The sequence below is a fragment of the Eschrichtius robustus genome, chromosome 1 (genome assembly GCF_028021215.1).
Source record: "Eschrichtius robustus isolate mEscRob2 chromosome 1, mEscRob2.pri, whole genome shotgun sequence".
Taxonomy (NCBI): Eukaryota; Metazoa; Chordata; class Mammalia; order Artiodactyla; family Eschrichtiidae; genus Eschrichtius; species Eschrichtius robustus.
Window position 1 is genome coordinate 3,182,024 of NC_090824.1, and position 14,001 is coordinate 3,196,024.

The window sequence follows — 14,001 nt, forward strand, 5'->3', positions numbered from 1 at the left end:
AAAGAACAGGTATCAACTGACAATTATTTAGTGTGTCCCAGCCCAGTTAAAGCTCAAGGCTGTTGTCCAGGCATTAGGTCCCAAATCGCTAAATTCTCAGGACCGCTGGGGAGAGCGATCCCAGGGAAGGCCGCCTACACAATAATTTAGGCAGGGAACTGCCTGAGGCTGCCGGAGATTGCTTAGCAACTAGAGCGAGGAGGCGGGCCACAGTGCGCACGCGTACACGTAGGGCTGGCGGGCGCGCACAGGGCGTTTTGCGCAGGCGCGGGCTACGGCCTCGAGGCGTTCAGGGCCAGACGGTTGTTAGGGTGACAGGAATACAACATGGCGGCCGGATCCTAACGCTCTCCATCTAGGGACCAGCGTGGAGGTCCTAGTTCGGGACCCTGCCTCAAAGGAGTGGAAGCCAGGGGCCACTCTTTCTGTCCCTTTCTTCTCCTTCCACTATCGGCAAGGGGTTGTCGCCGGCTTCCGCATCCATGATGAAGAGTTGAGTGGGGCTGGGGAGGGGCGGGACGAGAGGGAGAGTGGCGGCGGGACGGGGGCCGGCTTCCGCAGCCGCTCAGAGGGCGGTGGGAGGCACCGAGGGTGGGGACCCCCAACCTCCCTGGGCTGTTCGAAACCCGGGCCTGCTGGGGTAGCCCGAGGGCTTCGGGGCTGCTCTGGGGGCCGTGAGGGGTCCCACAGCGCCGACCCGAGTCCAGATGAGGCTTATTTTGATGCGAGGTTATGTTAGAGTTTGGGGAGTTGACTGAAAAAAAATTTTTTTTTAATTTTTTAAAAGGCTGGATTGAACCTGAGATTCTTTTCTTGAACATTCGGCAGTAATGTAGTGAGCGGTTACTGTGTGGCTTCCTGCCTTTTATTGACATTGGTTTAGTGGACAATTGAGAGGAAAGCTGGGCTGTGTATTTTCTTTTATTATTATTTTTGGGTCAAGCAGTAGTGTTTTTATCAGAACTTCCTTATAGAAATTTTGAAACAACTTTTTAGTGAAAGAGTGTACTGGGAAGTTGTGAAATGAGGTAGGGGTAAGACATTTACCTGTGCTTCGATTTGTGGATTATGGACAATCCAAGTGTAACAACTAGAATGGTCTTCTTCTTCTTTTTTTTTTTTTTTACATTACTTTACAGATATAATTGTCATTTATGCTTGTGAGCCAGAAGTGCCGAAAAATTCCGACCTCTCTTGCTTAAAGAGAGGATTAGATTAAATTAATTATGAGATTAAATTATGTTAGGTGTAGTTCTAATGTTTAATTTGCATTGTATTCTAATTGTCAGTTGGTAGTTGGTATATGGCATATACCAACGTAAAGTGTGGACTTATATACACATATTTTACGTATAGTGTGGACTTATATACACATACGGTATTCCTTTTTTCCTTCCCAACTATTTATTTTGAAAAATTTCGAATCTACAGAAAAGTTGCAAGAAGAGTACCATGAATATTCATACACCCTTCACCTAGGTGCACCATTTTGCCTTATGTTTGTGTGCCGTCTCACTTGTGCTCTGGCATTTTCTCTCTCTCTCTCAATTATGTATTTATTTATTTTCACTGAACCTTTTGAGAGTAGTTGTAGACATCATTACATTTCACCACTAAGAATTCAGCAGGTATCTCCTAAGAAGAAGAACACTCTCCTACATAATCACAGTACAAATAAAATGTTGATACAATGCTGTTATGTAATATGCAGTCTATAGCTCACATTTTCCCAGTTATCCCAATAATATCCATTACAGGTGTTTTTATTTTTTCCAGGAGCCCAGTCAAAAATCACAAATTGCATTTTGTTGCCATATCTTTTTGGTGTCCTTTAGCTGGCACAGTGTCTTGCCTTTTGTGTCTTTGATGACAACATTTTTCCAGAATCCAGGCCATGTGTTTTGCAGAATGGCCCACAATTTGGATTTGTCTGATAGTTTCCTCATGATTAGCTTTATTTTTTTTTCTTTTTTCCTTTAACATCTTTATTGGAGTATAATTGCTTCACAGTGGTGTGTTAGTTTCTGCTTTATAACAAAGTGAATCAGCTATACATATACACGTATCCCATATCTCCTCCCTCTTGCGTCTCCCTCCCACCCTCCTTATCCCACCCTTCTAGGTGGTCACAAAGCACCGAGCTGATCTCCCTGTGCTATGCGGCTGCTTCCCACTAACTATCTATTTTACATTTGGTAGTGTATATATGTCCATGCCACTCTCTCACTTCGTCCCAGCTTACCCTTCCCCCTCCCCGTGTCCTCAAGTCCATTCTCTGGTAGGTCTGCATCTTTATTCCTGTCCTGCCCCTAGTGCCCCTAGGTTCTTCAGAACCATTTTTTTTTTTTTTTTTTTTTTAGATTCCATATGTATGTGTTAGCATACGGTATTTGTTTTTCTCTTTCTGACTTACTTCACTCTGTATAACAGACTCTAGGTCCATCCACCTCACTACAAATAACTCAATTTCGTTTCCTTTTATGGCTGAGTAATATTCCATTGTATATATGTGCCACATCTTCTTTATCCATTCATCTGTCGATGGACACTTACGTTGTTTCCATATCCTGGCTATTGTAAATAGTGCTGCAATGAACATTGTGGTACATGACTCTTTTTGAATTATGGTTTTCTCAGGGTATATGCCCAGTAGTGGGATTGCTGGGTCATATGGTAGTTCTATTTTTAGTTTTTTAAAGAACCTCCATACTGTTCTCCATAGTGGCTGTATCAATTTACATTCCCACCAACAGTGCAGGAGGGTTCCCTTTTCTCCACACCCTCTCCAGCATTTATTGTTTGTAGATTTTTTGATGATGGCCATTCTGACTGGTGTGAGGTGATACCTCATTGTAGTTTTGATTTGCATTTCTCTAATGATTAGTGATGTTGAGCATCTTTTCATGTGTTTGTTGGCAATCTGTATATCTTCTTTGGAGAAATGTCTATTTAAGTCTTCTGCCCATTTTTGGATTGGGTTGTTTGTTTGTTTGTTTTTATAAATTTATTTATTTATTTTTGGCTATGTTGGGTCTTTGTTTCTGTGCGAGGGCTTTCTCTAGTTGTGGCAAGCGGGGGCCATTCTTCATCGCAGTGCACGGGCCTCTCACTATCGCGGCCTCTCTTGTTGCCGAACACAGGCTCCAGACGTGCAGGCTCAGTAGTTGTGGCTCACGGGCCCAGTTGCTCCGCGGCATGTGGGATCTTCCTAGACTAGGGCTCGAACCCATGTCCCCTGCATTGGCAGGCAGATTCTCAACCACTGCGCCACCAGGGAAGCCCCTGTTTGTTTGTTTTTTGTTGTTTGTTTTTTTGATATTGACCTGCATGAGCTGCTTGATTTTGGAGATTAATCCTTTGTCAGTTGCTTCATCTGCAAATATTTTCTCCCATTCTGAGGTTGTCTTTTTGTCTTGTTTATGGTTTCCTTTGCTGTGCAAAAGCTTTTAAGTTTCATTAGGTCCCATTTGTTTGTTTTTATTTCCATTTCTCTAGGAGGTGGGTCAAAAAGGATCGTGCTGTGATTTATGTCATAGAGTGTGCTGCCTATGTTTTCCTCTAAGACTTTTATAGTGTCTGACCCTACATTTAGGTCTTTAATCCATTTTGAGTTTATTTTTGTGTATGGTGTTAGGAAGTGTTCTAATTTCATTCATTTACATGTAGCTGTCCAGTTTTCCCAGCACCACTTATTGAAGAGGCAGTCTTTCCTCCATTGTGTACTCTTGCCTCCTTTATCAAAGATAAGGTGACCATATGTGTGTGGGTTTATCTCTGGGCTTTCTTTCCTGTTCCACTGATCTATATTTCTGTTTTTGTGCCAGTACCATACTGTCTTGATTACTGTAGCTTTGTAGTGTAGTCTGAAGTCCAGGAACCTGAATCCTCCAGCTCCGTCTTTCTTTCTCAATATTGCTTTGGCTATTCGGGGTCTTTTGTGTTTCCATACAAATTGTGAAATTTTTTGTTCTAGTTCTGTGAAAAATGCCATTGGTAGTTTGATAGGGATTGTGTAGATTGCTTTGGGTAGTATAGTCATTTTCACCATGTTGATTCTTCCAATCCAAGAACATGGTATATCTCTCCATCTGTTTGTATCATCTTTAATTTCTTTCGTCAGTGTCTTACAGTTTTCTGCATACAGGTCTTTTATCTCCTTAGGTAGGTTTATTTCTCGGTATTTTATTCTTTTTGTTGCAGTGGTAAATGGGAGTGTTTCCTTAATTTCTCTTTCAGATTTTTCATCGTTAGTGTATAGGAATGCAAGAGATTTCTGTGCATTAATTTTGTATCCTGCTTCTCTAACAGATTCATTGATTAGCTCTAGTAGTTTTCTGGTAGCATCTTTAAGATTCTCTATGTATAGTATCATACCATTTGCAAACAGTGACAGTTTTACTTCTTTTCTGATTTGGATTCCTTTTATTCCTTTTTCTTCTCTGATTGCTGTGGCTAAAACTTCAAAAACTATGTTGAGTAATAGTGGTGAGAGTGAGCAACCTTGTCTTGTTCCTGATCTTAGAGGAAATGGTTTCAGTTTTTCACCATTGAGAACGATGTTGGTTGTGGGTTTGTCATATATGGCCTTTATTCTGTTGAAGTAGTTTCCCTATATGCCTACTTTCTGGAGAGTTTTTTTTTTTTAATACATTTATTTAGTTATTTATTTTTGGCTGCATTGAGTCTTCGTTGCTGTGCACGGGCTTTCTCTAGTTGTGGCAGGTGGGGGTGACTCTTCATTGCGGTGCACGGGCGTCTCACTGCAGTGGCTTCTCTTGTTGTGGAGCACAGGATCTAGGTGCACAGGCTTCAGTAGTTGTGGCACACAGGCTCAGTAGTTTAGCTCACGGGCTCTAGAGTGCAGGCTCAATAGTTGTGGCACACGGGCTTAGTTGCTCCGCGGCATTTGGGATCTTCCCGGACCAGGGCTCGAACCTGTGTCCCGTGTGTTGGCAGGCAGATTCTTAACCACTGTGCCACCAGGGAAGTCCCTGGAGAGTTTTTTTTTTTATCATAAATGGGTGTTGAATTTTGTCAAAAGCTTTCTCTGCATCTATTGAGATGATGATATGGTTTTTATCCTTCATTTTGTTAATATGGTGTATCACATTGATTGATTTGCGTATATTGAAGAATCCTTGCATTCCTGGGATAAACCCCACTTGATCATGGTGTATGATCCTTGTAATGTGCTGTTGGATTCTGTTTGCTAGTATTTTGTTGAGGATTTTTGCATCTGTGTTCATCAGAGATATTGGCCTGTAGTTTTCTTTTTTTGTGACATCTTTGTCTGGTTTTGGTATCAGGGTGATGGTGGGTATCAGGTTTGGTATCAGAATGAGTTTGGGAGTGTTCCTCCCTCTGCTATATTTTGGAAGAGTTTGAGAAGGATAGGTGTTAGCTCTTCTCTAAATGTTTGATAGAATTCGCCTGTGAAGCCATCTGGTCTTGGGCTTTTGTTTGTTGGAAGATTTTTTTTTTTTTTTAAAGTGAAAGCAAGCTCTTTTTTTTTAAAAAATTTATTTATTTATTTATGGTCATGTTGGGTCTTCGTTTCTGTGTGAGGGCCTTCTTCCAGCTGTGGCAAGCGGGGGCCACTCCCCATCGCGGTGCACGGGCCTCTGACTATCACAGCCTTTCCCGCTGCAGAGCACAGGCTCCAGACGCGCAGGCTCAGTAATTGTGGCTCACGGGCCCAGTTGCTCCGCGGCATGTGGGATCTTCGCAGACCAGGGCTTGAACCCGTGTCCCCTGCATTGGCAGGCAGATTCTCAACCACTGCGCCACCAGGGAAGCCCCTGTTGGAAGATTTTTAATCACATTTTCAATTTCAGTGCTTGTGATTGGTCTGTTTATATTTTCTATTTCTTCCTGGTTCAGTCTCAGAAGGTTGTACTTTTCTAAGAATTTGTCCATTTCTTCCAGGTTGTCCATTTTATTGGCATATAGTTGCTTGTAGTAATCTCTCATGATCCTTTGTATTTCTTCAGTGTCAGTTGTTACTTCTCCTTTTTCATTTCTAATTCTGTTGATTTGAGTCTTCTCCTTTTTTTTTCTTGATGAGTCTGGCTAATGGTTTATCAATTTTGTTTATCTTCTCAAAGAACCAGCTTTTTGTTTTATTGATCTTTGCTATTTTTCCTTCATTTCTTTTTCATTTATTTCTGATCTGATCTTTATGATTATGATTTCTTTCCTTTTGCTAACCTTGGGTATTTTTGGTCTTCTTTCTCTAATTGCTTTAGGTGTTCTAGGTGCTTTAGGTGTTGTTTATTTGAGATTTTTCTTGTTTCTTGAGGTAGGATTGTATTGCTATAAACTTCCCTCTTAGAACTGCTTTTGCTGCATCCCATAGGTTTTGGGTTGTTGCGGTTTCATTGTCATTTGTTTCTAGGTATTTTTTGATTTCCTCTTTGATTTCTTCAGTGACCTCTTGATTATTTAGTAACATACTGTTTAGCCTCCATGTGTTTGTATTTTTTACAGTTTTTTTCCTGTAAGTGATATCTAGTGTCATAGCGTTGTGGTCAGAAAAGATGCTTGATATGATTTCAATTTTCTTAAATTTACTAAGGCTTGCTTTGTGACCCAAAATATGGTCTATCCTGGAGAATGTTCCATGAGCACTTGAGAAGAAAGTGTACTCTGTTGTTTTTGGATGGATGTCCTATAAGTATCAATTAAGTCCATCTTGTTTAATGTATCATTTAAAGCTTGTGTTTCCTTATTTATTTTCATTTTGGATGATCTGTCCATTGGTGAAAGTGAGGTGTTAAAGTCCCCCACTATTATTTTGTTACTGTCAATTTCCTCTTTTATAGCTGTTAGCAGTTGCCTTATGTATTGAGGTGCTCCTATGTTGGGTGCATATATATTTATAATTGTTATATCTTCTTCTTGGATTGATCCCTTGATCATTATGTAGTATTCTTCTTTGTTTCTTGTAATAGTCTTTGTTTTAAAGTCTATTTTGTCTGATACGAGGCTTGCTACTCCAACTTTCTTTTGGTTTCCCTTTGCATGGAATATCTTTTTCCATCCCCTCACTTTCAGTCTGTATGTGTCCTAGGTCTGAAGTGAGTCTCTTGTAGACAGCATATGTACGGGTCTTGTTTTTGTATCCATTCAGCCAGTCTATGTCTTTTGGTTGGAGCATTTACATTTAAGGTAATTATCAATATGTATGTTCCTATTACCATTTTCTTAATTGTTTTGGGTTTGTTATTGTAGGTATTTTCCTTCTCTTGTGTTTCCTGCCTAGAGAAGTTCCTTTTGCATTTGTTGTAAACTGGTTTGGTGGTGCTAAATTCTCTTAACTTTTGCTTATCTGTAAAGGTTTTAATTTCTCCATCGAATCTGAATAAGATCCTTGCTGGGTAGAGTAATCTTGGTTGTAGGTTTTTCCCTTTCATCACTTTAAATATGTCCTGCCACTCCCTTCTGGCTTGCAGAGTTTCTGCTGAAAACTCAGCTGTTAACCTTATGGGGATTCCCTTGTATGTTATTTTTTGGTTTTCCCTTGCTGCTTTTAATATTTTTTCTTTGCATTTAATTTTTGATAGTTTTATTAATATGTGTCTCGGTGTGTTTTTCTTTGGGCTTATCCTGTATGGTACTCTCTGTGCATCCTGGACTTGATTGACTATTTCCTTTCCCATGTTAGGGAAGTTTTTGACTATAATCTCTTCAAATGTTTTCTCAGCCCCTTTCTTTTTCTGTTCTTCTTCTGGGACCCCTATAATTCGAATGTTGGTGTGTTTAATGTTGTCCCGGAGGTCTCTGAGATTGTCCTCAATTCTTTTCATTCTTTTTTCTTTATTCTGCTCTCTGGCAGTTATTTCCACCATTTTATCTTCCAACTCACTTATCCATTCTTCTGCCTCAGTTATTCTGCTATTCATTCCTTCTAGAGTATTTTTAATTTCAGTAATTGTGTTGTTCATCACTGTTTGTTTGCTCTTTAGTTCTTCTGGATCCTTGTTAAATCTTGTATTTTCTTCATTCTGTTTCTGAGATTTTGGATCATCTTTACTGTCAGTACTCTTAATTCTTTTTCAGGTAGGTTGCCTATTTCATTTTCATTTATTTGGTCTTGTAGGTTTTTACCTTTCTCCTTCATTTGTAACATATTTTTTTGTCATTTCATTTTTTTTTTCTTCTCTTTTTGTTGGGTGGTGCTCTCTTCCTGTCTTACTGGTTGTTTGCCCTGAGACGTCCAGCACTGGAGTTTGCAGGCAGTTGGTTAGAGCCAGGTCTTGGTGCTGAGATGAGGACCTCTGGGAGGCCTCACTCTGATTAATAGTCCCTGGGGTCTGAGGTTCTCTGTTAGTCCAGTGGTTTGGACTTGGAGGTCCCACCACAGGAGCTCAGGCCTGACCTCCGGCCTGGGAACCAAGATCTCACAAGCATATTAATAAGGCAGACATTTGAAGGTAGCAGCGACGGTCCTCGTGCCCTAGGAAGCAAACAGCTAGTGGTTATGACTCGTGCTAGGCTCGGAGGACAAGGTTTGCACGACAGCCATGGGCACTTCCGGTTTTATAAACCTCATGATTAGCTTTAGCTTAAATATTTTCCTCAGGAATACGTCAGAGATGAAGTCGTGTCCCTGTCACTGTGTCCCATCTAGAGTGTCTGATGTCAGCATGTCTTAGTTTTGTTGAAGCTACGTTTGACCATTTGATCGTTCCATTTATTCACCTTTGCCTCTTAGACCCTTCGTGCTTCTCTTCCTGGAGTCAACCACTCTTACCAGTTTCCTGTGCGTCTATATGTATGTATGTATGCGTAAATTATTGTGTATCTATCCTCTTTTAAAAATACTAACGTTAGCATTTATATATATACACACACGTATATATATGCATTGATATATATGTTAACATTTGCATTTTATGATTTATATCCTTAAAACTCCTGGGGTTTTAAAAGTATATATTAGGTATTATTTGATATGTTCTTTTAGATGGCCATTTTGGTAGTTTTAATTACTTGGTTTAGTGGTGCATCTTTATTCTCCCTTCCTTCTACCTTAAAATCCAGTCTGAGAACTGGTGTAACCTATTGTCCTTCAGTTTTAAGTCCTGATCATTAATTAAATGCTTAACAAATAGTTAACAGTGGAGAGAATATTCCAGAACAGGAAGTCACAGACACAGAGTCATGGAATTAGAATGAACAGGAAGAGTGTGTAATGGTGAAATTGGACTTGTAGCTTGAGGTCATTGAGTGGGGCTGGGAATGCTAGATTATCATGCTGGTCTTTATTTTATGGTTTTCTAGATGTATTTTCTTTTTTTTTATTTTAATTTTATTTATTTTTTTAGCTGTGTTGGGTCTTTGTTGCTGCGTGCGGGTTTTTCTCTAGTTGCGGAGAGCGGGGGCTACTCTTCGTTGTGTTGCGCGGGCTTCTCATTGCAGTGGCTTCTCTTGTTGTGGAGTGTGGGCTCTAGGCGCACGGGCTTCAGTAGTTGTGGCACATGGGCTCAGTAGTTGGGGCTCGCGGGCTCTAGAGCGCAGGCTCAGTAGTTGTGCTGCACGGGCTTAGTTGCCCCATGGCATGTGGGATCTTCCCAGACCAGGGCTCAAACCCGTGTCCCCTGCATTGGCAGGCGGATTCTTAACCACTGCGCCACCAGGGAAGCCCCTAGATGTATTTTCTTATTTGTTTTCCAGGCAATGCCCAAGGGCTTGGGGATATATTGATCATTCTGTGGATTATTCCTGATCACCTCCTTTTTGCTTTGCATCATTTGCAGTAGTAGGGAGCAAGGAGTAACACATCTTAGTTGCTAAGGGTGTGGGCTTTGGAGCCAGGCAGACAAGGTATCCTCTGGCAGGTTACCGACCTTTCTTTTCTTATGCTGGTTTTCTTCATCATTCTGGTTTTCTATTGCTGTATAACAAATTACCCCAACTTAGTGGCTTACAATAACAATCATTATTCTCTCCCATGGTTCTGTGAGTTGCCTGGACCCAACTAGGCAGGTTTCACTTGGAGTCTCTCATGTGGTTGCAGTTAGATGGTGGCTGAAGCTGGAGTCATCTCAAAAGTTTCCTCACACATGTGTCTGGTGGTTGATGCTGGCTATCAGCTGGGACCTCAGCATGGGCTGTCAGCCAGAACATAGCACTCAGAACCTCCATGTGTCTTGGGCCTCCTCAAATTATGGCAGCTGGGTTCTGAGAAGGAGCATCCCGAGAGTTTGGTGGAAGCAGCATTACATTCTCTGATCTAGCCTCAGAAATGGCATAATGTTACTTCTGCATCCCTCAGATTTGAGAAGAGAGAACATAGATCCCATCTCTTGATGGAGGAGTGACAAAGACACATAGTAAGATGAGCATGTGGGATGGGATATCTAGAGGCTGCCATCTTTGGAAAATAAAACCTTCCACACTCATCTTTAAACAGGCATAATAATACCTATTTTATAGGATTGTTTCAAAGTTAAATGAGATAATCTACATAAAACTTACAGCGTAGTGTCTGGTACATGGTAAAATGTGAATGAGTTATCATTTGCTATCCCAGTGGATGGAAGGCAAGGATGTAAAAGGGGAAAGAATGGCAAACATCAGTCAGATCCTTACTTTGAAAAAATTTACCCTTACCTAATCTAATGGGAGTATCAATTTTTTTTCCTGTCTGTACTTTTTAATGGATTATTCAAAACGTATCTATAAAAAGAGAAAAAACTACATGTTCTGAAGGCAGTAACAGTTTGCTATTATATCACAGAGAGAGTTTTAAAAATTATCTGTTGTAATTGCAGTGAGGTTTCAGCTTTCTGTCCCTCGTAATGTAACTGAGCAGGACCCTATGGAGCCTTCCCGGGACAGATCCCTCCCCCATGTCCCTCCCCCATGTACTCTGTAAACTCCTGAGTTTACAGGTGCTAGAACCACCACCAAATGGGAGAAATTAACTACTTGGTGACCATAAACAAATAGCTCCCAGACCTACTGGTACTTAAGGATTGATAATGTTAACCCCTGTGACGTCACCCTGTTACCTCACCATCAACCAATCAGAGAATTGTGCATGAGCTGATCACATACCCTGGGACGCCTCTCCCTCACTGGGCCTTTAAAAATGCTTTGCTGAGGGACTTCCCTGGTGGTCCAGTTGTTGTGACTCCATGCTCCCAATGCAGGGGGTTCGGGTTTGATCCCTGAAGGGAACTAGATCCCACATGCTGCAACTAAGAGCCTGCATGCCACAACTAAAAATACCACACATGGCAAGAAAGATCCCGCATGCTGCAACTAAGACCCGGTGCAGACAAATCAAAATAAATAAATAAAAATTTAAAAAAAAATTTTTTTTAAATGCTTTGCTGAAACCCATTGGAGAGTTTGGGTATTTTAAGCACTAGCTCTCCTGGACTCCTTATCTAGCGCCCTACAATAAATGCTGTGCTTTCCTTCACCACAACCTGGTGTCAGTAGACTGGCTTTACTGCGAAGTGGCGAGGGGACCCAAGTCTGGTTTGGTAACAATTTATGTCAGTATTTTTATAGAATCAGAGTTGCAAAGTACTTCACATAATGTTGTTCCATGCTCTCCTTCCTAGTGTGCATATCACCTTCTGTTTTATAAATAGATGCATCAACTAGCAACTTTTCCCCTTTAAATAAAACAAAATTCAGTAAAAATAATTGTAGCTTTGTGATAAATTCAAGCAGTGAAAGGTTTTAAATTAGTCTCAGGACCCTTCCCTAGTGGGCAGAGTCCGTCCTGGTTAACATTTTCTTAGATGTACGTCCATAAATTTTCTGTGCATATTGTGTGTGGGTGTGTGTGTGTATATGTATGTATTTGTTCTAAAATTATATGTGATTATATTAAATATGTTGTACTGTAGTCTGTTAGGATGATGCTTCAATGAAGATGTTTGAACGTAGATCTTTGAGTAATTCTTCATGTTTATCAGTGGCATACATTGTTTGAGTTAAAGGGTACAGTTTAAATTTTAAAGTCTAAGTGTTTTTTTTTTAAAGTATGATTGACCTACAACACTATGCTAGTTCCAGATGCACAGCATAGTGATTCAGTGTTTCTGCACATTACAAAATGATCACCATTTTTATGAGTTTATGAATACTTTTACGTCCTTTTGTGTTTTCACTATGTTTGGTAATTCAGGTCACAATTTTCCACACTACAGCAAGTCATTAATTGGGTACAGCCTTCTTTATTGAAGGTTCCTGATCTTGTTTTAGTGATTTGTTTTGAATTACTTAATCTCTCACGGAGAGTGGGAATTACAAGCTGAATCCTCTTCCTTTTAAGCTCTAGTTGAGGGTTATACTCACTAATTAGCCTCCCTCAATTCTTTTCACCCCTCCACTAGTGAAGCCCCATCATTCTGATGCTTATCACCTGCCTTGATTAAAATCTTTAGAAGCAGTGTTTGAATACAAATATTTGGATTTGGGTGTGGCGGGTTTAGAATTTCACAAAAAATGAATTTGAACTCCATTTTCACGCTTTAAATAAGGCTTAAATTCCACTTAAACAAGCCTTGGTTTGGTAAAAATGCATAGAATCTTAATTAATATGAATGGACTTATTTATCCTCCTTGTTCTATCTACCCTTTTTTAAAAAATATTAATTTTATTAAGTCTTCACCCTTGAGTTTGTCTTTTATTATTACTTTTTTAATATTTATTTGTTTGGCCACGCTGGGTCTTAGTTGCGGCATGCGGGATCTAGTTCCCTGACCAGGGATTGAACCTGGGCCCCTTGCATTGGGAGCATGGAGTCTTAACTGCTGGACCACCAGGGAAGTCCCTATCTACCCTTTTCATATAGCTATGTTATTTAAACTTTTCTTTGTCCTTGAGTCTGGGTGATATTTTGGTCGGTTTTTTTTTTAGTGATTGTTTACTCTCTCTATTCCCATTAATGTGGGGCAGGATTTTTTTTACTAGCATAGCTCTATATCCTTCATAGCTTTGTGTTGTGCTTTGTGTTCATCTTAATGTTTCTTATCTAACAGTAAAGGCCTGTGAAAATATGCCACATCCTGTTGGAGAGAATAGGAAGATACTTTTCCTAAGTAAGTGTTTTCTCATAGGGGTGTTTCTCTTTTTCTCTCCCCTGCCTTTCATCCTTGTTACACCCAGACCCTTTGTCTATTGGAAGAGCCATGGAGGAAACAAGTAATTCTTTATCCCTGCGGCCATCTCCAGGGCCATGGGTTCCATTTATTGCTGGCTGGTCATGATGGTCTGGAGCCAGCTTGGATTGCTGGCGCACACTTGGAGTTTGTACTTAAACTACTTTTTTTTTTTCTTTTTTTAATTTTTATTTATTTATTTATTTTTGGCTGGGTTGGATCTTCGTTGCTGCCCGCGGGCTTTCTCTAGTTGTGGCGAGCGGGGGCTACTCTTTGTTGCGGTGCGCGGGCTTCTCATTGCAGTGGCTTCTCTCGTTGCGGAGCATGGGCTCTAGGCGTGCGGGCTTCAGTAGTTGTGGCTCGTGGGCTCAGTAGTTGTGGCTCGCAGGCTCTAGAGTGCAGGCTCAGTAGTTGTGGCGCACATGCTGAGTTGCCCCGTGGCATGTGGGATCTTCCCGGACCAGGGCTTGAACCCGTGTCCCCTGCATTGGCAGGCGGATTCTTAACCACTGCGCCACCAGGGAAGCCCTAAACTACTTTAAAATGCAGAGTTGGGAATTCCCTGGTGGTCCAGTGGTCAGGACTTGGCACTTTCACTGCTGTGGCCTGGGTTCAATCCCTGTTCGGTGACTAAGATCCTGCAAGATGTGGGGCTTGGCCTAAATAAATAAATAAAGTGCAGAGCTGACTTTTTTTTTAAAGCAAGTCTGCATGTGTATGTATTCGTATGATCACTACCATCCTTTTTTCACTTAGTATTAAATTATGGCTGAACAGTTTCTTATATTGTTAAATGTTATTTGAAAGCGTCATTTTAAAAAAAAATTTATTTTATTGAAGTATAGTTGATTTACAATGTTGTGTTAATTTCTACTG

The 14,001-nt window shown here is 40.7% G+C and overlaps 1 protein-coding gene across 1 annotated transcript in view; it reads left to right on the forward strand.

The window, feature by feature from the left end:
- Positions 1 to 283: 283 nt before the first annotated feature.
- Positions 284 to 14,001, forward strand: part of MOK (MOK protein kinase) — a 57,181-nt gene continuing 43,463 nt past the window's right edge. The window contains exon 1 of the mRNA XM_068540388.1: positions 284 to 492. Within this exon, the coding sequence (XP_068396489.1) occupies positions 483 to 492 (10 nt within the window). The 5' untranslated portion in view covers positions 284 to 482. The remainder of the gene's footprint in view (positions 493 to 14,001) is intronic.